At 48.7% G+C, this 24705-nt stretch overlaps 1 protein-coding gene across 7 annotated transcripts in view; it reads left to right on the top strand.

Annotated features, from left to right (window-relative positions):
• Nucleotides 1-24469, top strand: part of IL4R (interleukin 4 receptor) — a 53188-nt gene extending 28719 nt beyond the window's left edge. For 6 of the 7 annotated variants that reach the window (XM_037814767.1, XM_037814763.1, XM_037814765.1 and 3 more), the window contains exons 3-10: nt 5550-5688; nt 7075-7229; nt 8455-8606; nt 15236-15392; nt 17976-18075; nt 19591-19669; nt 21061-21110; nt 21958-24469. In XM_037814767.1, coding sequence (XP_037670695.1) covers nt 5550-5688; nt 7075-7229; nt 8455-8606; nt 15236-15392; nt 17976-18075; nt 19591-19669; nt 21061-21110; nt 21958-23536 — 2411 coding nt within the window. In that variant the 3' untranslated portion in view covers nt 23537-24469. Of the gene's footprint in view, nt 1-5549; nt 5689-7074; nt 7230-8454; nt 8607-15235; nt 15393-17975; nt 18076-19590; nt 19670-21060; nt 21111-21957 lie in introns of those variants that run through there. The other variant, XM_037814769.1, reaches the window with a different exon arrangement.
• Nucleotides 24470-24705: the final 236 nt, after the last annotated feature.

Raw genomic sequence — 24705 nt, 5'->3', positions numbered from 1 at the left:
CAGCATGCAAAAATCTGTAGTCTTTCTATACATTATTAATGAGCAATCTGAGGAGGAAATCAGGAAAAAAATTCCATTTGCAATAGCAACTGAAAGAATCAATATCTAGGAATAAATTTATCCAAGATGTAAAGGACCTGTATTCAGAAAACTACAAAATATTGCTAAAAGAAATCAAAGAAGATCTAAATAAATGAAAGGACATTCTGTGTTAATGGATTGGGAAACTAAAGTCTTTAAGATACCAATTCTACCCAAGGCAATTTACAGATTCAATGCAATCCCAATCAAAATTCCAACAGCCTGCTTTGCAGAAATGGAAAAGCCAGTTATCTAATTTATTTCAAATGGTAAGGGTCTCTAAATAGCCAAAACATCTTGAAAAAGAAGAACAAAGTTGGAGGACTCACACTTCCTGACTTTAAAGCATATTACAAAGCTACAGTAGCCAAAACAGCATGGTGCTGGCATAAAGATAAGACATATTGATCAGTGGAACCTAATTGAGAGTTCAGAAATAGATGCAAACATTTATGGTCAATTGAATTTTTTTTTCCATTTTTATTGAGATTGTTCAGATACCATACAATTATCCAAAGATCCAAAGTGTACAATCACTTGCCCCTGGGTACCCTCATACAGCTGTGCATCCATCACACTTAATTTTTGTTCAATTTTTAGAAACTTTTCATTACTCCAGACAAGAAATAAAGTGAAAGATGAAAAAAGAAAAAAAGAAAAGGAAACTCTAATCCTCCCCTATCCCTAACCAACCCCTCTCAATTGCTGACTCCTAGTATTGATATAGTACATTTGTTACTGTTTATGAAAAAATGTTGAAATACTACTAACTGTAGTATATAGTTTGTAATAGGTATATAGTTCTTCCCTATATGCCCCTCTATTATTAACTTCTAATTGTATTGTCATACATTTGTTCTGGTTCATGGAAGCGATTTCTAGTATTTGTACAGTTGATCATGGACATTGCCCACCATAGGATTCAGTTTTATACATTCCCATCTTTTGACCTCCAACTTTCCTTCTGGTGACGTATATGACTCTGAGCTTCCCCTTTCCACCTCATTCACACACCATTCGGCACTGTTAGTTATTCTCACATCTTGCTACCAACACCCCTGTTCATTTCCAAACATTTAAGTTCATCCTAGTTGAACATTCTGCTCATACTAAGCAACCACTCCCCATTCTTAAACCTCGTCCTATATCTTGGTACCTTATATTTCATGTCTATGAGTTTACATATTATAATTAATTCCTATCAGTGAGACCCTGCCATAATTGTCCTTATGTGTCTGGCTTATTTCACTCAGTATATTGCCCTCGAGGTTTTGTCATCAACCCATTTTTTTTTTTTAATATGGTTTTGTTCCCTCACCATACATTCCATCCCAAGTAAATAATCTATGTTTCTCTGCATGGTCATACATTTATGTGTTCACCACCTTCACCACTACCTATATAAGAGCATCTACATTTCTTCCACAAGGCAGGAGGGAGAGTCAAAGAAGGTAGAGAGGCAAAAGAAAGAGGAAAAAAATGACAGCTAGGAAGCAGCAAAAGGAAAAATAACCTTAAATCAAAGTAGAATAAAGAATCAGACAGTACCACCAATGTCAAGTGTCTAACTTGCCTCCCCTATCCCCCCCTCTTATCTGCATTTACCTTGGTATATCACCTTTGTTACATTAAAGGAAGCATGATGCAATGATTCTATTAGTGACAGTCTCTAGTTTATGCTGATTGCATCCCTCCCCCAATGCCTCCCCATTTTTAACACCTTGCGAGGTTGACATTTGCTTGTTCTCCCTCATAAAACAACATATTTGTACATTTTATCACAATTGTTGAATACTCTAGATTTCACCAAGTTACACAGTCCCAGTCTTTATCTTTCCTCCTTTCTTGTGGTGTCTCACATGCTCCCCACCTTCCTCTCTCATCCATATTCATAGTTATCTTTGTTCAGTGTACTTACATTGTTGTGCTATATGGTCAATTGATTTTTGACAAGGCTACAAGTCTACTCAACTGGGGCAGAACAATCTCTTCAATAAATGGTGCTGGGAGAACTGGACATCCATATCCAAAAGAACGAAAGGGGAACCCTATCTCACACCTTATACAAAAATTAACTCAAAGTGGATCAAAGACCTAAATATAAGAGACAGGACCATAAAACTCCTAGAAGAAAATGTGGGGAAGGTGGTGTGAGGTGTGTGAGGCGGTGGTTTCTTATACTTTATGCCCAAATCACAAGCAATGAAAGAAAAAAATAGATAAATAGGACCCCCTCAAGATAAAAACTTTTGTGCATTAAAGGGCTTTGTCAAGAAAGTGAAAAGACAACCTACTCAATGGGATAAATTATTTGGAAACCATGTATCCAATAAGGGTTTAATATTCAGAATATATTTTTAAAAATCCTACAATTCAACCATAAAAAGACAAACAATTCAAATAAAAAATGTGCAAAAGACTTGAATAGACATTTACCCAGACATTTCTCCAAAGAGGAAATACAAATGGCTAAACAGCACATGAAAAGATGCTCAACGTCACTAGCTACTGGGGAAATGCAACCCCAAACCACAATGAGTTATCATCTCTTCCTACTAGAATGGCTGCTATTAAACAAACAGGAAACTACAAGTGTTGGAGAGGATATGGAGAAATAGGAACACTCATTCACTGCTGGTGGGAATGTAAAATGGTACAGTCATTTTGAGGAAGACAGTGTGGCAATTCCTCAGGAAGCTAAGTATAGAACTGCCATGTGATCTGGCAATCCTGCTACTAGGTATATTCTCAGAAGAACTGAAGACAGGGACACAAACAGACATGTATACACCAATGTTCATAGTGGCATTATTCACAGTTGCCAAAAGATGGAAACAACCCAAGTGTCCATCAACTGATGAACAGATAAAATGTGGTTTTTACCTATGATGGAATATTATTCAGCTGTAAGAAGGAATGAAGTCCTGATGCACACGACAACATGGATGAACCTTGAGGACATTATGTTCAGTGAAGTAAGACAGACACAAAAGGATGAATATTATATGATCTCACTAACATGAATTAAACATAATAAGCAAACTCTTGGAGTTAATATCTAGAATATAAGTTCCCAGAAGATAGAATGAGGGTAGAGAATGGGGAGCTGATGCTTAATTTGTGCAGAATTTTTAGTAAGGTTGATTGTAAATGTTTGGAAATGAATAGAGGTGATGACAGCACATTATTGTGTTTAATTAGCAGTGCTGAATCATGTGTGTGATTGTGGTTGAAAGGGCAAGTTGAAGGTTGTGTTTGTCAGTAGAAGGAAAGCTAGAGGATGAGATGTGGAACTGTATGACACAGTGAACCCTGTTGTGGATGGTGAAGGTGGTTAATAGCACAAATATAAGAATATTCTTCCATGAACTAGAACAAATGTATGTCACTATTACAAGGTGTTAATAATAGGGTGGTATATGGGAAAAAATCCACCTAATGCAAACTATTGACTATAGTTAACAGTAATATTATAATATTTTCGCATCAATTGGAACAAAGGCACCACACCAATGCAAAATGTCAATAATAAGGGGTTATAAAGGGTATGGGTTTATCTTTTTGAAGCAATGAAAATGTTCTCAAATTGATTGTGGTGATGAAAGCACAACTCTTTGATTACACTGAGAGGCACTGATTGTACATGTTGGATGGATTGTAGGGTGTATGAATAAAACTGAAAAAAAATTGTGATGGTAACTATAGTCCATGGTTTAAGTTAGGGTTCACTATTTGTGTAGTGCAGTTCCATGGATTTTTAAAAATTTTTATTCTAGTACCACATGTTTTGATTTATTACATCAAAATCAATCCAAAATGGTCTGATCACTTTGGAAGACAGTGAGGCAGTTTTTTCCAAAGCTAAACCTAGTCTTGCCTTACCGTCCAGCAGCCACATTTCTGGGCATTTACCAAACTGAATGGAACAAGCATGTCCACACGAAAGCCTGTACACGAATACTTATGGCAGCTTTATTCAAAATTGACCAAAATTGGAAGCATCAAGGTGGCCTTCAGTAAGTGAATGGACAAACCAACCGAGGCACATCCTTACAATGGAGTATTGTTCAGTGATTAAAAAGAAATGAGCCATCAAACTATGAAAAGATATGGAGGAACCTTCAGTGCATCTTGCTAACACGGATCCAACTGTGACATTCTGGAAAAAGTGACACTGTAGCGACAGTCCCAAGGTCGTTCGTTGCCAGGAGTTCAGGGCCGGGGGTGGGGGCCGGGAAAGGACAGGTGGAGCACGGGGGATTTCTAGAGCTGAAACTATCCTGTATGATACTGTAATGGTGGATACAGGCATCATGCATTTGCCAAAATCCACAGAACTGCACCACACAGAGTGAACACTCGTGTAAACTGTGGACTTAGTTAATAATTAGGTATCAGTGCTGGTTCATCGATTGTAGCAAATGTGCCACGTGAATGCAGGATGTTAATGATAGTGGAAACTGGGGGTGGGGGTGGGGGTGGGTGTATGGGAATGCAGTACTTTCTGGGCAATTTTTTGTAAACCTGAAATTGCTCTAAAATAAAGTCTGTTAAAAAAAATAAAATAAAAGGACCCGTGAGTCTGCTGCTATGTGGAGAGCAGGCTGGGGGGAGGTGGGTGGCTGGAGGGAGGTGGGGGCGGAGACATCATGGCTCGGACCAGCAGAGGAGATGAGGGGGGTGGCTTCTGGATCCGATTTGAAGGGGGATTTGAAGGCAAATTGGAATCGGGGTGAAAGAGAAAGAGAGATGCCCTGGATGATGGGACTGGGTGCTGGGGACTGGAGCGAGATTGCACTTAATGGCCAGGTACTGGGGAGTGCGGAGCTGGTGCTTTGGTCTGGAACCAAACCCAGTCTCCATCCTGCTGCCTCCAATCCCAGCTCTGCTGGGAGGGAGCTGAAGAGAAGCAAGACCTCAGTTCTCCTCCTTCCCATTGGCCAAGCCCAAGCTGAAGTCAGAGGTCAGGGAGCCTGGGTGATGCAGATCCTGGAGGTCAGCCTCCTGGGCACAGAGAGAGCAGAGAAGGAGGGAGAATGGACGAGGTGGGGGCTGGGTAAATGGAGAGTAACTGGCATCAGATTGCTGGGATTGCTAAGGGCACCTCCAGCTCACTCTGTTCTGGGGCAGGTGCTTGGAGTGACTAGCACTCTTTAAATGGGCAAAGGCAAGTAGTTGAGTTTGCATAAAATAAAGATGCTTTGGTTCCTTGTCCTCTAATGGATTCCACATCCAAGGGTGCTTCTACAGCTTCAGGAATTGCCCCAGTGCCCATTGGCTTCCAAGCCCCAGGATCCCTGGCCCTGGTCCCAGCTGTGCGGGAATTAGCACACGACTGCCTGGGACTGTGGTTTCATTGTTTTGTTTTGTGTTTGTCCCCTGGGTCCTGTTTGGGCTCCGTGGCATGTGACCCCTTTTCCTGTTTGCTTGCCGGCTGCTCAGAGTGCTCCTCCTCCCCCACCCCCCAGGAAGTATCCGGATCCTGCAGAAGCCCACCTGCCTCTCCGACTACGTCAACACCATCACTTGCGAGTGGAGGACTTCTGGTCCCACCGACTGCAGCAGTGAGCAACTCCTGTTCTACCAGCTGGTTTTTATAAACACTGAGTAAGCCTGGACTGGAGCCGGGAGTTTGGGGTGGTTGTTCCCAAAGGGATGCTCGATGTTGAATGCAGTTCCCGGAAGCTTATTGGGTGCAGTATTAGAAGGAGGGTGTTTTGGGGTGCAGTGGTGTGCCCAGAGCACCCGTCACGGCAGCCTGTGGCTGTGGTCAGGACCTTGGCTTTTTGATCTCAGGACCCTTTTGCAAACTTAAAAATAGTGAGGATTAAAAAAGCTCTTGTCTAGAACACTCCTGTCACCCATGTTTATTAGAAATTAGAACTGAGAACTTTTAAATCACAGAAACATCCAAGCCCACATTCCACAAGCCATCAGCGATGACATCATCTCACGTCATACAGTCTCTGGGAAATGCCACTGTACACTTGTGAGAGGATGAGAGTGCAAAGGGCACATAACTATTGTGAAAACAGTTTGACCCAGTGGACCCACAGACCTCACTTTGAGAATCACTGGGCTAGACCATGGTTTGAGGGGTTCCCTGTGATGGCTGATGGACCACAGAACACGGGTCCGTTGTTCTAGGTGGTTTACTGGGATATTCCACAGCCTACGGTATAGACTTAGCAGTGGGTGCCCAGGATCTGGTGGGGTTCCCAAGGTAAGAGGGCACCCTGGGATATACAGGCCACCCTGCTTGATGGGTCCTCTGCGGTGGACCGAGGCAGATGGCTGTGCTGCTGCACATGGTGCACTGGTCTAGACTGGGGGTTGGCAAACTGGAGCCCCCATGAGCCAGACCCAGCCTGACGCCTGCTTTTGTAAATAAGGTTTTATTGGAATCCAGCCCTGCTCATTTATTTGTATATTGTCTGTGGCTGCTTCTGTGCTCCAACGGCAGCATTGAATACTTGTGACAGAGGCTGTACGGCCCACGAAGCCTAAAATATTGACTCTCTGACCCTTTGGAGAAAAAGCTTGCCAGCACCTGGCCTATCCCATGAGACATAAGGGTGGCTGTTCTGTGGCCTCTTAGGGCTATTCTGAGGTTCCCAGGGCACAGAAGGGCCCCTTAGCACACACGTATGCTGCTATTATAAGTGATTTTAATAGAAAATCCTGCCACCAGTTCTTACCTCTCTGGCACTCAGATACCAACCAAGTTCCAGGGACCAGGGTCTGCCTGCAGCAAGGGTTGAGGGTGGGGGATGAGGTGCCACAGTGAGGGTGGTGAGGGGTTGTGGCCAGCAAAGGAGGCACCGGTGTCCCCACCAAACCCTGGATGTCCCCAGGTTGTTGGTTGTGGGCGTTGAGTCGGGGCGATCAGGATGCTGGAAGAGTGCGAGGTTCCTTGAGGCACGTCCTGGGGACAGCTGTGTGTCGCAGTCAGCCGAAGCATAACCAGCCTAAGCCAGCACCCTGTGCCTGCAGGAACCGCGTGTGTGTCCCCCAAAATAAGAACAGCTCGGTGTGTGTGTGCAACATGCTGTTGGATGACATGCTGTACAGTGTGGACGTCTACCAGCTGCAGCTGCAGGCTGGGGAGCAGCAGCTGTGGAAAGGCTCCTTCATGCCCTTCGAGCACAGTGAGTGGGGGTGGGGCAGGGGAGGGGCTGTGGGTGGTCCCACCCCTGACCCTGACTGGGCTCTGGGGTAAGAGAGGCAGCCATGGGGAGGTGGGGGGGGAGGAGGGGTGTCCAAGCAGCAAGAGGAAGCCTCCTACATTTTCCCAAACCTGATGGGGTGCCTGCCCCTTTCTGGGCTTCCATCCTCCCGTCTTTGACATGGGGTTGGGCACAATAATCCATCAGGCCCCCTTCAGCTCGGACATTTCAACCTTCTGAATTTAAGTGCCAAGGGAGGGGTGTTGGGGTGAGCCATGTTTGATTGAAGGTGTGCTTACTGAAGATCAAAAAAGGAAATGGGAATAGTTCCCCTGTCGATGCATCAGCTGCTGCTGCTTCGGAGGGTCTGGATCATGGAATTCTGACCTTATTTATCCTGGTACTTGGAATTCTTGCAGCAATTCCCCCGTGATCTTGCTATGGTCGTGATAAGAGTTTAAAACACCACTCACTGCTGTTGAATTTTGGGCAAATCATGTTACCTCTCTGAGCCTCAGTTTCCAGATGTGACTTCTTATTGCCATTTTGCTATTGCATAAACTGTGGTTCAGAGAAGGCAAGTGTCCTGCCTGAGGCCACACAGCTACTAAGCAGCAGCAGGAGTATTCTAAGCCTGTCTCTTTCTGTAGAGCTCACACTCTTAGGCATTCCATCAGGGTTTCCTGAATGGTCTACTCATACCCTCTGTAGTGGGGAGATTATTCAAATTGACTGGTGGATGAAGTTTAAAATAATTTGTATATTTGTATATTGATTTTAATGCGTATTATAGACCTGTGATCTCATGGATGTGAGACTAAGTTTAAAAAAAAGTAAATCAAAGTAAAGAACAATACTTTGTAAATAATAGTACCGTATGCAGTGTGGCCAAACATGTAAAAGGTAAAAGTGAAAAAGCTGAAGTTTGTTTTATTTTGGCTTACACTTGTTGCATTCCTTGAAGACAGGTAGTGAATAAACACTGAGGCGCTGTGTACAATTTAAGCAACATTATGATCTGTCTTATGATTATAACTCTCTGTTATGGCTCTAAATCTGTATGGTATCCCATAAATGTACTATTGAAGTGTGGTTGACTAAAAATCTAAATGATCCATGGTTCTGTGAGGCTGGGATCCAGGCAGAGGCTACACCTCCTTCTGTTCACCTGGACAAGCCCCTTACGCTGGCAATGCTTCTCCCACAGTCAAACCCAGAGCCCCAGGGAACCTCACGGTTTACACAAACATCTCCAACACATTGCTGCTGACGTGGAGCAACCCCTACACTTCTGATGATTTGCTGTACAATGACCTCGCCTACCTGGTCAACATTTCAAATGAAAACAACCCTGCAGATGTGAGTGGGTATGCTGGGGGTTTCTTTGCAGCCTCTTGAGAATCTCTGTGGGCAGGCAGAGACTCAGGCTTCTGGAGTGGGGAGCTTGGGAGGGCAGGTCCCCACAGGTGGACAGGAATCCAGGGACCTAGTGACCTGGTTTCTACCTGGCTCTGTGACCCGGGGATGTCCCCTAACCTCCCTGGGCCCCTAATTCCATTGTGAAGAAAAGGGAATTAATTTCTGTTTATGGCCTCTCATCTATAAACACAGGGCTTTGGATGACATCTGGGTGTCCCAGAGGTTGAGATTTTAGATGGTCCTTCAACAACACACTTAGATAACCCAGGTCACAAAGTGAGACGGTTATTCCACATTGATCTCCTCTCTATACTGATGGGTCAAGGGGAATGTCTCAGTTGAGTTGATGTTGACTAATCCCTTGTATTAACAGAGAGAGGGGCTTTAGGCTCAGAACCTGCCCCGAGGAAATGAGTCAAGCCATAATTTAATGATATAGCCACTTTTCATTGTATTTGTTTTTATGTGACATTCAGGGCATATGATCCTCAGTCTCCATTTCCAGTAGTGAAAGTTGGATTCCTTTTAAAATAAGCTTATTGAGTTTTAAGAAATGGGGAGTTGACTTAACGGAAACCATTAAGTAAATTATAGCAGAGACAGAATGCACATGGCTTGGCCTCCTCTGCCCCTCTGTTAGTTTCAGGTGGGATGGAGAAAGGCAATAATTTCCTGCCACCAGGATCCCCCAAACCCCAAACTCACCTCCCTCACATTCCTATTGGAAGGACAACATCTGGACACCTTGGGACCCAGAATCTCAGAGCTTGGTTCTGATACTGCTCTGCCATTTGCCAGCTGTATGATCTTGGGCTTGTTACTTAACCTCTTTAAAGTCTTTGTCTGGTATGTCCAAGGTCTGGTGTTCTTTGTTGCTGGCTTCTAATGTTTTATCTTGTTCCCTTTGGATGGGCCATCATTTCCTGTTTCTTTGTTTGACTTGTAATCTTCTGTAACATGCTGTACTTTTTAATATTTTAATGTAACTCTGGAAGTTAGTCTCTGAGCTGTGTGTTCCTTAAGTTTGTATTCAGCTAGTGATATGAGAGAGCTTTCCTTGAGTTCCAGGAGCTAACAAAAGCAAACAAGCCAACACATAAAAACAGCTTTCACAGTCTTTGCAGATGGGACAGGCTGGTGCTGTCCTTTGGAGTTCAGCTCTTCTACCAAGAAGATCAGCCTGAGTCAAAAGCATAGGGTCCTTTCTGACTTTTCTGAGCATGTGTCTTGTCTTAAGCTTTTGCTTGCTTATGGCCTTAGAAATTCCCCCATTTACAGAAATCTGAATGCCCTCTCTACTCCCTGTGATATGGACTTCCCCACTCTGAGTGCTCTATTGTGTGTCTTGAAGTCAGTAATCCTTTGCCTGAGGCTGCTTTAATTTGATAGTCGCTTATACTGCTCTAGCTGTGAGAAAGATGCGTCTGCCAGCAGGGCCTGTTCTGGGATGGCGAGACAGAGATAAGTGCCCTGGTTCAGTCTTTCAAGCTGCCACCAACTAGATTGGCACCCACATTCAGGTTGCTCTCTCTGGAACAGGGCCAGGGGCCCATGATGGGAGCACAGGCCAGCTCCACCTGTGCCAGGGAACAGGCACCAGCAAGACACCGTAAGCCTCTCCTATCATTTTTTTTCTAGGTGTACTAAGATTTGTATTTGGAAATAATTTCAGAAACTCATCCCATTGTTATTGCAGCCTATAAAATATTCTTAACAGTTCCAGTATTGGTTGCATCAGCAGAAAGATCCTTCTCAAAATTAAAAATTCTCAAAAATTTTATACGATTTTGAATTTCCAACAGTAACTGATGTTGCATTCAATTACACTGCTTAAAACCGAAATTGCTAAAAGTATACATTTTGATGTGATACTGAATGAATTTCCAGACAAGTGAGCCAGAAAGTTCTTATGATCAATCAAGATAACACACTAATAAAGTTTTGCTATTCATTGCATTATATAAAATAGGTAGGACACCAAAAATATTGTTTGGTAATGTGTAAGTTTAAGTTGTTACTTTTGTATCTGCATCACCCGTAATATGTTTTATATGTACTAAAATATCTTAAAGGACAAAGCTTATATTTTAGTGCCTTTAACTGCACTTTGCCCCCTGCTTTTTTGCACAGTGGGTGTCACATTGTCGTTTTGTACTGGGCCTCGCATATCAAGTAGCAGGCCCTGCCAACGGGTCAGAAGTTTCCAGCCCCTGCACTAGTGGGTAGAAGAGGGAGTGGAGCCAAAAGTTGACCTCAGCGGCTTAGATCTCCTACCATGTTTAAGGAGCATTTTCCTGATTCAGCACTCCTCCAGTTACTACAACCCTTTAACTGTTTTCTGGAGCTCTGAGGAAGATGGCCCTGCCAGTTTTTATTAGTTGATCAAAGATTCTGTGGGGGATGGAACGCTGGAGCCTCTTATGCCACCATCTTGGTCAACCAGAAGTGATATTACTTAACCTCTTTGTGCCTCAGTTTCCTGATCTGTAACATGGAGATAAGAAGAGTACCAACCCCATCTGGCCATTGAGAATCTGAAATGTATGACCTAGACAAGCTCCCTGCCCCAGCCTGGTGCAGAGTATATGCTAAACATCACCTTCCTTTTCTCCTTGAAGACACCCACCTGCCTGGCCCTCCCACAACCTTATCTATAATTTGCTCCTTCAGGTTGGTTGAGGTCTTGCTGTGTGCCATGCCTTGTGCTGATTCTGGGGACCCAGGCATGCCTGGGCTAGCAGGGAGCAGGAACCATCATCTGAAGCTTCCCTGTTGGCATCTTTTGCTGCTTCCTGTTTTCTTTGCCAAGCCAGGGAGGTGATGGTTGGGTGTTGATTACATCTATGGTTGGGTGTTGATTACATCTGTCAGGTCTGGTTTCCTTATGGGCACTGGGCCAGGGCATGGGGAAGGAGCAGGAATAGGTCAGCTGGGCCTACACAGCAGAGGATCAGAGAGCAGTCAGGAAGCACACAGGTGCCAGAGAATGGGGCAAGTTCAGTTTTGTTAGCAGATCTCCTTTCCATGTCCCAGGCCTGTGCAACTTCCCCCTTGCTGAGAGGAGAGAGAGGTTAGATCTATAGGGATCAAAGCAAGATAATTTATATGCTTACTTTTAGAGCCACCCTCAGGCATGGCTGGATCTAGTTGCACAACAAGTTTCCAGGAAACTGTGCATCTCAATGTCCACTTTATTCTGTGTTGGCTTCATTTTTAGGCCTTTCCTTTATGTAGCGGTGAAATATGTCTACTAGCAGTTCTAGGCTTAAATCTCAAAGCTCTAGGAAAAAGGTTCTCTCCTGGTAGTCCTAATAAAAGTCCAGTTGGCCTAGCTTGGATCACGTGCCAGTCTCTGAACCAGTCACTGGCTTTGGGGAGGATAGGGAGTGCTGATGGAGTGCTCTGATTGGCCAGCAATGAGTCACATGCCCACCACTGGAGCTGGAGGTGGGGTCAGCTCCACCCAAACCAGGTGGACTAAGAATGAGGAAGGGGTGGTTCCACATGGGAAACTCTGGGGAAGGGGCAACAGGGACTGGGCTGGCTGAAACAGGGGCTGGGTTTAGGACGTGGGGCCGGGTTCTGGCCATGGGGAACAACGGGGTAGCAGGCCTGCACTGTGGCTTGCTGAGCATGTAGTGTTTCCATGCTGCCCCAGGCCTCAGGACACCTGCAAGATGAAGTCCAGCCTCTCCTGTTGGTGAGGCAGGGGCTGCTGAGCACCGTCGTCCCCTCCCCAAGGACAGAGCTCATCCCCAGGATTTCCCTAGTTAGTCATTGGCCAGAACTGGTCACATGTTCTTCTCTACCCAATCACATGGTGAGGGAATGGGAGTGACATGATAGGCTTAGACCAATCTGTAGTAACCCTGGAGCTGCAGGCGGAGATTTATCTGCCCGGAGCGGTGGGTACCAGAACCCAGTCACATAGATGCCGGGTGGGTGTCCAGCTGGGTCAGCTCTAGCACTGCAGACACCAGCTGTGGCTCAGACTGGTTGGGATACATTCTAAGAAGAGATTTTAGGAACTTGCTATGAAGGATTGGGAATGGAACTACTCATTCCTCAGGATGCTTTCTGGGCAAGGCTTCCTAAAGGAGGTGGCTTTTTGTTCTGGGCATTGAAGGATGCATAGGAGTTTTCTAGACAGGGACGGGGAGACCAGGCATAGGGAACTGGATAAGCAAAGTCTTGGGGGCATGAAAGTTCAGGGAGTGTCTGAGGATTATACGGATCTGGGATCTAGGATGGAAAAGCAAGTGGCGTGAAGCAGAAAATGAGGCTACAAGAGATTGTTCAGGGCCATGAATGGCATGCCTGTGATAATAATGGTTACCATTCCTTGTGTGCCTACTATGGGCTAGGCACAACAGATGCTACCACCAATTGTTAAATAAGCTCTGCTGTTGAAAGATAGTTCTTTCTCCATTTTAGAGACAAGGGAGCTGAGGCACAGGGAGGTGAAATGACTTACCCAGCATCATGCAGTCGGAAATGGCAGAGCTGGGATTTGAACTCAGGTGTCCCTTTGTGGAGCCTGTGCCATTCCCCTGCTGCGCCCCCCACCCCCAGATGTTTCTCAGAGCTGGTTTCCTAAACATCCGGCCTCTCTGTGTTAAAATACAGATAACAATTAAAAAAAAAAAAAAAAAAAAAGCAAGTCATTCCCAGGAAGCTCTGATTTGTCTTTTTATTTTTTAGTCTTAGTAAAACATTTCTCAACCCCCTGCTCCTTTCCGGGATACAATTCCTTTGGGGAAATAAAGCCAGCTGTTTCTTTTTGCTGACTTGTGTTTAGAAAAGAAAGCACTGGGAGTGAGAGCGTTTTCCTCTCCCTGCCCGATCTCTTCCCTCCATCTCACGCACACCGAAAGAAGCTCCACTGTCAGAAGAAAGCTCGCGGCCCCACTGCTGTTTCTCCCACAGCTGTAGGGGCTTTGCTTCTTGTTGCAAAAAAACTCCCCTTGGCTCACTCTGCACTGGACTGTTTCCCCCAAACCCATTTCCAACTCTCAGGCAGACCCGGAGCTGCCAGGAGCTGGAAAGAGGCCACCAGGGCCCCAGGAAGAGAGGGAGCAGCACAGAAACGGGCCCTGCAGGCGGCGGCTTCGGGCCACTTGCTCACCATCAGAATCGGTTTCAAACACGGCTTTTATTTCATTTTTTACTTTTTAAAGTTTTCTTTGTAAAAGCGGTATTTACATGAAGTAAAAAGTCAAATGGTACAAAAGGACGTAGGACGAGATAGGTTTCCCTCCCAACCCCCTTCTCCACTTCCCCTTCCCAGAGACGGCCCACTGCTGCCGTCTCTTGCAGGAGGGCAGGGAGGGAAAGGCGTTGAGTATCCTGCAGAGAGAGCTTGTGCTGGTACGTGCAAGTGTGCATGTTCATCACTGTTTTCTTTGTTGCTGCAAGATAATACTTCCACACACACAGCGGCTTAGTGACATTTGTCATCTCACAGTTTCTGTGGATCAGGAGTCTGGGCACGGTCTCACTGGCTCCTCTGTTTCAGAATTTTCCAAGGCTGCAACCAAGATGTCGGCCCAGCCACAGTCTCATCGGAGGTGCAACTGGGGAAGGATCTGTTTCTGGCTCTCGCGGTTATTGCCAGCCTTCGGTTCCTTGTGGGCAGTTGGACCGAGAGCCTCAGTTCCTTGCAGGCTGTTGGCTGGAGGCCACCCTCAGCTCCTTGCCATGCGGCCTTCTCAAAGCCAGCAAGGGAGAAAGGGTCTCCTAGCAAGATGACATTACAGTCTAATATAATGTGATCATGCACATGTAATTTCATAATCCCAATAGAATACCTTAGCTGTATTCTATTATTTAGAAACAAGTCACAGGTTCCACTTGCACTCAAGAGAAGGTCACACAGGGTGTGAAACAAGGCAGGGATCATGGGACTATCTTAGGGACAGCCCACCAAAATCACTATGCCTTCTCCTTATTTTTTTTTTTTTTTTAAATAACATATAAGGTAGCATATAATATGCCTAGATTTCGGAGATCATATCCCAGAGGCCAGTGAGTTTGGGCTTGACCTTGGTACTGAGGAGCCCATGAAGGATAGAGAGGGATGTGTTGACCTTATCTGTGCTTCCAAAAGATTGCTCGATTGCTTCTTGTGCCCCAGGCCCTGTTCTAAGTGCTTACCTGCCTTCACGCATTTAATCCTCACAATGACCCTGAGATGTAGGTACCTTTACTATCCCCATTTTGCAGAAAGAGGACATTGTGGCCCAGAGAGGTTATGTCACTTGCCTAAGGACACACAGCAGAAAGTGGCAATAAAGACTCTTCTAATCCTCATTTTACAGATGAGGAAACTAAAACTCCAAAAGGTTCATTGACTTGCCCGAGGAATGTAATATGGCTGCTCAGAGGGGGGCCAGGGCAAGGGCCGACAGCCTGACTCACCTTGTTCTACTGTGATCACAGCTGGGGAGCAAAGACCTGAATCAGGGAACAACCAAAGACCCTGGCTGGTGGCCCTTTAACACTGTGGGTTCATCTGAGGATAACCCCCAGGCAGGAACTGGCTTCCTCCTAACACCTCTTTCCTCTCCCAGTTCCTCATCTACAATGTGACCTACCAGGAGCCCACCCTCCGCCTCGCAGCCAGCACCCTAAAGTCTGGAGTCTCCTACAGGGCGCAGGTGAGAGCCTGGGCCCAGAATTACAACAGCACCTGGAGCGAGTGGAGCAGCAGCGTCACGTGGCAGAACTGTGAGTTTCAGGGGTCCTGAGTGGTTAGAATCTGGGTCCCCCACTTTGGCTCTGTGGCCAGACACTTCTCCTAAGGGATCCTCTGGGTTTCCATGTCTTGGGATGCCTCTAACTCCAAGTGTCAGAATTGCCGACTGACATGGGGCATCAGTCAGGGTGGGTTAGCAAGGATGCAGTAACAAAGAAGCCCATGATATCTATAGCTGGTTACAAGAGAAATGTGAATGTGGCTGGTTTGTGGGTGGTTTCCTTCCTGTAGTGATTTGGGGACTGGGGCTCCATCCATCTAGTGGCCTCATCATCCTCCAAGGCAAGACTCCGGACCTTTTTTGTGTCATGGACCCCTCTGGCAGTCTGGTGACGCCTATAGACCCCATCCCAAAATAATGTTTCTAAATGCATCAAATAGATGATTACAAAGGAAATTAATTGTATTGAAATGCAGCTATAAACAAAAATATTTTAAAACCCATTTGTTATCTAGGAATAGATGTGCTTCTTTTATTAACACATTAAATAATGATCTAGTGGTGGATCTCATCGATACTGTAATTTCAGAGTAGGTGAGCAGAAACGATGCTTTGCGATACCCCAACTGTAATGTGATATGGAAATAGCCGTGATTTCTGCTGGTGGTGGAGTCACAGGTCCTGCTCTTTCTGTGGTTTGCTCCCTCCATTCCTAATGGAAGGAGATGCTAGATGTCAGTTAGAAGTTAGTGAAAGTAAAGATGTTAGTTTCTTTCCCATCCAAGTTCCCAGCCCCCCCGAATTCTATCTGCAACCTTGCTGGAGGTTTGCAGACCCCAAGTTAAGAAGGGTACTTTAGGACAGAAGTGACAGGGCATTACTTCCTCTAAAGTTCTGTGGGTGAAACCTGGTCACATCACCAACACATTGATGCAAGGGAGGCTGGGGAATGTAGTCCCTGACCTGGGAGCTACATCCCAGAAACCTCTATATAACTGCCAAAAATGACTTTTGCAATAGAAATATTGAATTATCTCACGTAGCGTGAAGTCTTACGAATAGACCTTCCCAGGGTTGGTAACAGCTTGGTGATATCACCCCACAGTCTCTTCTTCTTTCCTGTCTGCCATCTTTAGCATGTTGGCATTTTATCTTCGCTGCCTCATGGTTTCAAAATGGCTGCTGCATGCACCCTCACGCAACAGGTCCCCAAGCAGGAAGGAAAGGAAAATCTGCCAAAGGGAGATTTATCTCTTTTATCATGGAGAAAAATCTTTCCAGAAGCTTCCCTGGCAGATCTCCCCTTACATCTCTTTGGCTAGGACTCTGCCCCATGGCCTCTCCTAACTGCAAAGGAGGCTGAACACCCAAATATCTGGAAAGGGGAATAGGGTGATCATGATTGGCTCAAGCCTCAGGATGGGCACATGGCTGTTGGCAAAGAAGAGGAGGAAATAGCTGTTGGGTAGGGTGGGTTGCCTCCATCATCATCTACGGAAGGAAATGCTAGATGTCAGTTAGGAGTTAGTGAAAATAAAATAAAACTCAATGTTTTCAGTTGAAAACTCAATGAAAGAAGGATTCTTTAAAGTTCTGGGTGCAGGAGCAAGAGTTACCCCAAGGCTGCCACATGTCCCTCCAAGCACTGCTCATGCTGTACTGTGATACCTGTTGACCCCTCTGCCTCCTGTTCTGGGCTGCGAGCTCCAAGAGGCAGTATCTTCTCTGTGTCTCTGTCTCCAATGCCCAGCCCAGGCCAGGCAGACGGTCAGTCCTGGGGAAAGTTTTGTCGAGTTGATTTGACTTTACCATCGACCCGAGGAAGGGATGGGAGATAGCTTTTATTGAACAAATACAGTGTGCTGGACACTCCTGAGTTATTTCAACAAAGATTGATTGAGCTCCCACTGCTTGCCTGGTGCTGTGCTAGATGCTGGGCAAGCAGCAAGGACAGAAAGCCCCACCCTTGTGGAGCTGACATCCTGGAGGGAGAGACAGAAAATAAACAAGTAAATAAAGAAATAAAGCAGATAGATCCAAATGATGTTAAGTTCTGGGAAGAAAACAAAGCAGAAGAGAGAGTGTTGGGGCCAGCTTCCCAGAGGAGGTGACAAAGAAATGAATGAGGAGGAGCCAGCCATGTAAAGAAAACAGCAGATGCTTTTGGAACATGCAGGCACAGTTCTGAGTGTATCACATATGAAATTGTGTAATCCTCCCAGCAAACCTGAGATAGGTTCAGTTATTAACCTCATGGTACAGATGAGGAAACAGGCTCAGAGAGGTGCGAGTTCTTGTCCTGGGTCAGAGGACTTGGAACTCTGATTAACTTAAGTCTGTGAGCTTAACCTCAGTGCTTCAGGAAACAGAAAAGAGCAAGTTCAGGACCCCAAAGTGGCACTGAGCTTCGGAGGGTCTGGGGATGTGGAGGAGACAGTGTGGCGAGAGCTCAGTGAGCACGGCGGGGAGTAGGAGGAGAGGGTGGGCGGGTAAACGGTGGCCAGATCACAAAGGGTCTCAGAGGACCGTGGCTGGGGCCTCAGTCTCCCACCCTGGGAAATGGAGGCCAGGCCGTCCTGTAGCCGGACCCATAGTTTCCCCTTCCCACTTGCAGACTACGAGCCGCCCTTGGAGCAGCGGGTTTCCTTGGCTGTGGGCACCTCCTGCGTGTTCATCCTCATTGTCTGCCTGTCCTGCTACTGCAGCATCATCAAGTGAGTCTGGGCTTGGGCATGGGATGTCGCCCAACCGGCCCTGCTGGGTGGAGGTGGGAGGGTTTTTTCCTGCTCTCTGGCTCCAGGAAGGAATTGTCCCTCTAAGCTGTCAACCCAGTAGCTGAGCAACTGCCAAGTTGCTGAACCTCCCTGAGCCCGGGGCTCCTCCTCTGTGAAATGGTAGCAGTGCTATCCCCACATTCGCCGTGCAGGTTGAGAGTGATGGGGAGAACCTATTGTTTCATCAGCCATAAGGGGTGGGTGGGGTTGAGGGGTGGGGGAAGAAGGAGCCTTGTTTCTTGTTTCTCTGCATTCTGGCTCTTGGAGCCAGAGTGTTTCTGAGCCTCAGTCATCCCATCTCTGAAATGGGACCAGCAAGTCCTAACTGCTCACCACGGAAGGGTTAAAGGCAGCTTTTCTCCCATGAGCAAAAGTGTCCCCCACTTTGCTGGGCACACAGTAGGTGTGCAAGAAATGGAAGTTCCCCTCTCCATGTCTTATCACTGATGCCTCCATGAGACCCTGGGCTGGCCTTTCCCCTTATCTGAGCCTCAGTTTCCTCATCCCCTGTCACTCTCTTCCTGTCCCCTCTCACCCTCCAGCTCCTCACTGTTCTTTGAACACACCAAGCAGGTCCTCACCTCAGAGCCTTTGTGTGCGCCGTGCCCCCTGCCCAGAGGGCTGTTCCCCAGATACCTCCGTGGCACGCCTCCCCCACATCCGTTCACTCCTCGGAAGTCACCTCCTCAGAGAGGCCTTCCCTGATTGCACCCCCCATTCCTCTCTGTCCAGTATCTTTATTTTAATTCATGACACTTACTTCCATAAATGAATGATACGATTCATGCTGTTTGCCAGGCTGGGCTGGAAAATTTCTTTGTCTGTTTATTGTCCATGTGTCCTCTCCAGAATGTCACCCGCAAGGGAAGGGATTTTTGCGTGTCTTGTTCACTGTGGTGTCCCCAGGGCCTGGCCCAGTGAGGGGTCCATAGCAGGTGGAGGCTAGTGCAAAGCCGACCTGAGGACCCTCCCTCCCAGCACTGGTGCTCTGTGGTCCCGGACAGGCAGAGAGAGAAGGAACACGATTCTCCGCAGGTCCCCTCAGCTTCCCAGGCCGTCCCCGGCCTCTCCTCGGCACGTTCCTCTTGGCTGCTCCAGAGGTGGGATCACTGATGGGAAACCCAGAATCCTCTCCCTGCAGCTCAAGTCTCTCCTAATTCTTGAGAGCTGGCCATATGGGTTTGGTGCCTTCCAGAGTCCTGGAGCATGAACCCACCTCTGCCACCTCCTAGCTGTCACTTCACCTTTGTGGCTCAGTTTCCTCATCTGTAGAATGGGATCAATGATAGAACCCATTTCATGGGGCTGGTGTGAGGGCTCAGTGGTTTGACATGCAAAATCCAGTTGGTATGGTATCTGGGGCCTAATAAGTATTAAGTCTATGGTAGTTTTTATGGGAGGAGCATCCACCTGTCGGTGATCTGGAGACCAACCCCTTTACCTTTTGTTTTGAAGGATTAAGAAAGAGTGGTGGGACCAGATTCCCAACCCAGCCCACAGTCCCCTCGTGGCTATTGTCATCCAGGATTCCCAGGTAGGAGGGTGTGTGGGTTAGGATGTGTTTAGCTGCATGTCTCAGGAAACTTGATTCAAAACATCTAGGATGTCAAGGGCAGTCGTTGGCTTTTGCAACTGGGCATGAGAAGTTAAGCAGGTTTCAGGGTAGGTGGATTCAGCAGCTTAATATGGCCATTAGGAACCCAGAGCTGTCACCCCTCGCCCCTCGGCGTCCATAGCTGTGGTTCAGCCTGGGGTGCGATCCTGGGGCTGATCTCCTGGCTTCCTCCCTCCCCTTTCATCTCCACGTCCTCTCCTGGGGAGGGCTGGACTGGGGTAGGCGGCCACAGGGAGAGGGAGAGGCCAACTGGCTTCCTATATCTTTCCCTCGAGAGTGGGAAACTGCCCAACAAATGTCTCCTCATTTCTCATTGGCATGGATGGCACCACGTGCTCTTTCCTAAACCAGTCACCAGCAAGGCCAGTGGGAAGACCTTGAGGCCACCCAGGTGGCCACCCCTGAGACGGAGGTAGGGTTGGCTTCCCCACAGTGCTGGCCATGTGGGTGGGTGGGGTTTGCCTGAACAATATCGGGGGTCTCCAGGAAGAAGAGGTATACAGGCCTTGTCTAGAACAGAAGGTCCCAGTGTCCTCAGTTCTCCAGGAAACTCTATAGCAGGCTTTGGAGTCCAATCCTGGCTCTGCTACCTACATACGGTGAGGGTTTGAGCAAGTCACTTAACTTCTCTGAGCCTCAGTTTCCTAATGTGCGAGTGTGGATTGTAATAGTGTCTCTATTCAGGAATTCATTGAGATGAAATGTGGCAACTGCACATTACAGAGCCCTGCACATGGTTCCATGCCATTTATGTATCAGTTTTTGCTGTGTAGCAAATCACCCAGGCATTTAGAGACTTAAAAGAACAACCGTTTATTTAGTTCATGCCTCTGCAGGCTGGCAACGTGGGCTAGGCTCAGCAATTCGGAGCGGGGCAGTGGGGGGCACAGTGAGGAGTGGGGGAGGGGACCCTCAACTGTCTGGGCTCTGCAGGGGGGCTGGGGATGAGGGGTTCAGATCTGGACTGAGTCGACCAGTCCCCGTGTCCTCACTCTCAGGCCTGGCAGGTGGCTGGCTCTGAGCTGGGGCACCGGAAATGACTGAGCCGTGCTGCCCATCCTCCAGCTGGCTGGCCAGGGCTCCTGCAGAGTGGCCCAGTTCTCAAGGGTGGGAAACCGCAAGGCCTCTGAGGCCTGGGTCCACAACTGGCAACAGTGTCACTTCCGCCATAATCTATTGGTCAAAGCAACCTGCCTGCCACTTTGAGCCTTACGCTCCTTCCACTGCAAACATTTCCTGAGCTCCCCTGTGTGCTGTGCCGGGCAGGGCTGGAAGCCACTCAGCTGTTTCACTGGCTGTCTCTGTTTTAGGTGTCGCTGTGGGGGAAGCAGTCCCGAGGCCAGGAATCAACCAAGTGCCTGTACGTACATGAACTTAGATCCTAGCTGGAGTGGGTTTGGAAGGTGATGGAAGTGGGGCAGTGGGCTCCACCTCGAGAGGTGGGCTGCTTTCCCATCCCTGGCAGTTGTCCTGTGACGGTGGGTGTTGGGGTGGCAGGGGGTGGCAGGGGGAGGGACAGTCTGGGCTGGTCAGCAGCTGGCTGAGTCCCTTGGGTTTCATCTGTGGGTCCAGCACATGCTGAACCCCTTAGGGAAAGGGTCAGGGTCCTTCGGGGTGCCCAGCCTGGCCCAAGCAAGGCTGATATAGTTAACAAGCAGCAAGCCAGGCAGCTATGCCAGTTGTTGTAATATTGACATAATTGCCTGCTTGGCTGGCAAACAGCCACTCTCCTGAACCCTTGAGTATCCCATCGCCACCACGGTCTCCTGAGCTCCTTCCTCGTGGCCTCCTAAACCTGCCCACAATCCCTACAAGGTTTAGACCTGGCTCAGCAGGGGGCTCCAGGACCCTGCTCCGGCAATAAGACCCCACGTCCATTCTAACTGGTCACTGCTTATGCTCTGGAGTTGGTAAATATTTTAAATGTCATCATCTCTGATAAAGACTTTTGTTTATTCAATAGACTCATGCCAGGCCTCATGCTGGGCTCTAGACATCCCAAAGTAAGACACAGGCCCTCCCTCAAGGAGTTCCCAGCCAGGTAGGAGAAAGAAAGATGGATAGATGATTGATTTTAAAGTCAGCAGGCAAGTCTGCAGTGGACAGACCTCAGTCCAGGGTGATTTCAAGCTGGGCTTTCAAGGATGAATAGGAGTTTTCTGAGTGGCAAAACCAAATCCTGACCATAATTCTCTTTGTGTTTGCAGACACTGGGAGACTTGTCTCAACAAGCTCCTGCCCTGTTTGCTGGAGCACAGTAAGGAAAAGGACGAGGGTGCCCTCAAGGCTGCCAGAGATGGGCCTTTCCCAGGCCCTGGAAAAGCAGCCTGGCGTTCTGTGGAGGTCAACAAGATGGTCCTTTGGGCAGAGAGCGTCAGCGTGGCACAGTGTGTGGAGCTGTCGGAGGCCCACGTGGAGAGCGAGGAGGAGGAGGAGAAAGAGGAGGAAGATAAAGGGAGCTTCTGCCCATCGCCCGAGAACACTGGGGGCAGCTTCCAGGAAGGTAGGAAGGATATCGCGGCCCGGCTGACAGAGAGCCTGTTCCTGGACCTCCTCGGGGGCGAGGATGGGGGCCTGTGCCCACCTGGCCCAGGGGAGTCATTCCTTTGTACACCTTCAGAAAATGTGAGTGCCCAGGTGCCCTGCACCCAGAACCCAAGTGCAGGGTCCAGAGTGGACTGTCCCCAGGGCCAGGAGCAGCCTTCCGACCCGGAGCCGAATCCTCCAGCCAGCCTGACACAGAGCTCTGCCAACCTGGCTTTTGGGGAGACGCCTGCTGTCATCACAGACAACTCTGCTTACCGCAGCTTCAGCGACCTCCTAAGCCAGTCCCCAGGACCTGGAGAGCCTGACTCGGATCCCCAGCTGGCCAGACACCAAGGGGATGTGGAGGCCAAGGACCCCAGTGCCTCCCAGCCCTCTGAGCTGCCCAGCTTGAGCCAGCCTGAGCTGGAAACCTGGGAGCAGATCCTCCGTCAGAGTGTCCTCCAGCACGGGGTGGCCACAGCCCCTGCCACGGCCCCGATCGGTGGCTATCGGGAGTTTGTGTGCGAGCTGAAACAGGGCAGCACCCAGGACAGCAGGGCAGTGGACTTTGGCCCCTCTGGAGAGACTGGCTACAAGGCCTTCTCGAGCCTGCTCACTGGTAGTGCCGCCTGCCCAGGGATATCTGGGGTCGAGGCCAGCAGTGGGGAGGGGGGCTACAGGCCCTTCCAGAACCTCGATCCTGGCTGCCCTGGGGCCCCTGCCTCAGTCCCCATCCCCCAGTTCACCTTTGGACTCAGCACAGAGCCACCTTTCAGCCCCCAGACCTCACTCCCACCAAGCAGCAACCCAGAGTGCTTTGGGCTAGAGCTGGTGGTGAAGGAAGAGGACAGCCAGAAGCCCCTGCCCTCCCTGGAGCAGGCCGTGGACCCCCTCGGCGATGACCTGGGCTGTGGCATTGTCTACTCAGCCCTCACCTGCCACCTGTGTGGCCACCTGAAGCAGTGTCACGGGCAGGAGGAGCGTGGCAAGGCCCTCGTGGCCAGCCCCTGCTGTGGCTGCTGTTGTGGGGACAGGTCCCCACCCCTGGTGAGCCCCCTCTGGGCCCAGGACCCCTTGCTGGGTACAGGTCCACGAGAGGCCAGCCTCTCCCCGGTATCCCTGGCTCCCTTGGGTGTCTCCGAGGAGAGTAAGTCCTCACCATCCTTCCAAACTGCCCCCAGTGCTGTTCAGAGCTCAGGCGAGCTCCCCAAACCAGAGGCCATGGCCTCCACAGGCTCCACGTACATGAGTGTTTCCTAGGAACATGCCCTGTGGCTACCGAGGGCTGGGCCTTAGCCATGCCGGGAAATGCCTCCTCCCCCTGGAAGGCTTCCAGGCTGGCATGTTTCCAAAAGACTCAGAGAGCCCAGGTATGATGTTAACCAGACACAGGACTACGGAGAACAGACGCCGTCCCCCAACATTGACCTGGGCTCCCCATAAGGTGCAGCAGCCACATCCCATGGGGGTGGAGGGCACCTGTGTGCCTGAACTTCATTCCTGTTACCCCGGCACCTTGGCCACCTCTCCCCCAGCCCCTCCAGCTGACTGGCCTCGTTAGACCCACCCAAGGCGCCTTGTGCCCTGAATCCCCCGGCTGCCCGCGTCTCACGCCGGTCCTGGGTTAGCTGCCTCCGTTTCCCTGGCGGGAAGCTGAGCCTCCAAACTAACAAGGAATGACTTGAGAGGCCCCGGGAAACAGGCAGGAAGTTGAGGGCCAGGGAAGGGTGATCCTTGCCTCAGCAGTGCCCATTCGTTTGGCAGAACTTCACTGGGTTGACACTGGAGGCAGATTCCGGGCTGTGGATGGGGTTCTCAGTCAAGTGGGGGCAACGGAGAAGGACACAAAAAATGGCAGTTCCCAAAGCAATGATGCTTGGCTGGCCTGTGCACAGTTAGAAGGCTCGGGGGTTCCTGATGATCCTGGGGTCCCCAGAGTGAACATGCCCAGCTACCTCGGGGCGAGCCTGTCTCGCCTTGGACTCAGTGGCTGGCAGTCACAGAGAGACCGGAGAAAGTGGTTCATGTCTTGGGGCGTGGCCCTGGCCAGACTGTGGCCCCCTTTAGCTGGCACCTTGCCCCAGGCCTTGGGTGCTGGGAACCCGGGGGACCCGGTGTAGGCCAGTGCTTGTTTGCGTGAGTCTCAAAGATTGTTTTATCACCTGGCATCAATGTTTGCTGAAGAGGGTGGGATGGGAGGGGGTAGAGTTTTGCAATAAGTAAAGGCTCTTTATCTCTTTATTTTTTGTTTATTAAGCCTAATTCCGGGCAGTGTTGTGAGTGCTTTACTCCCATTAACTCATTTAATCCTCACGTCACCCAAGGGAGGACACGCAAGCACAAGAGGTTGTCACTTGCACTCTCTATTTGGATTCCCCCGAGTCAAGGATTCCAGTGTGATTAGCTGATTTAGGAGAGGATCCCAGATA

This window comes from Choloepus didactylus, chromosome 21 (assembly GCF_015220235.1).
Source record: "Choloepus didactylus isolate mChoDid1 chromosome 21, mChoDid1.pri, whole genome shotgun sequence".
Classification (NCBI taxonomy): Eukaryota; Metazoa; Chordata; class Mammalia; order Pilosa; family Megalonychidae; genus Choloepus; species Choloepus didactylus.
This window is presented reverse-complemented; position numbering and strand designations above follow the sequence as displayed.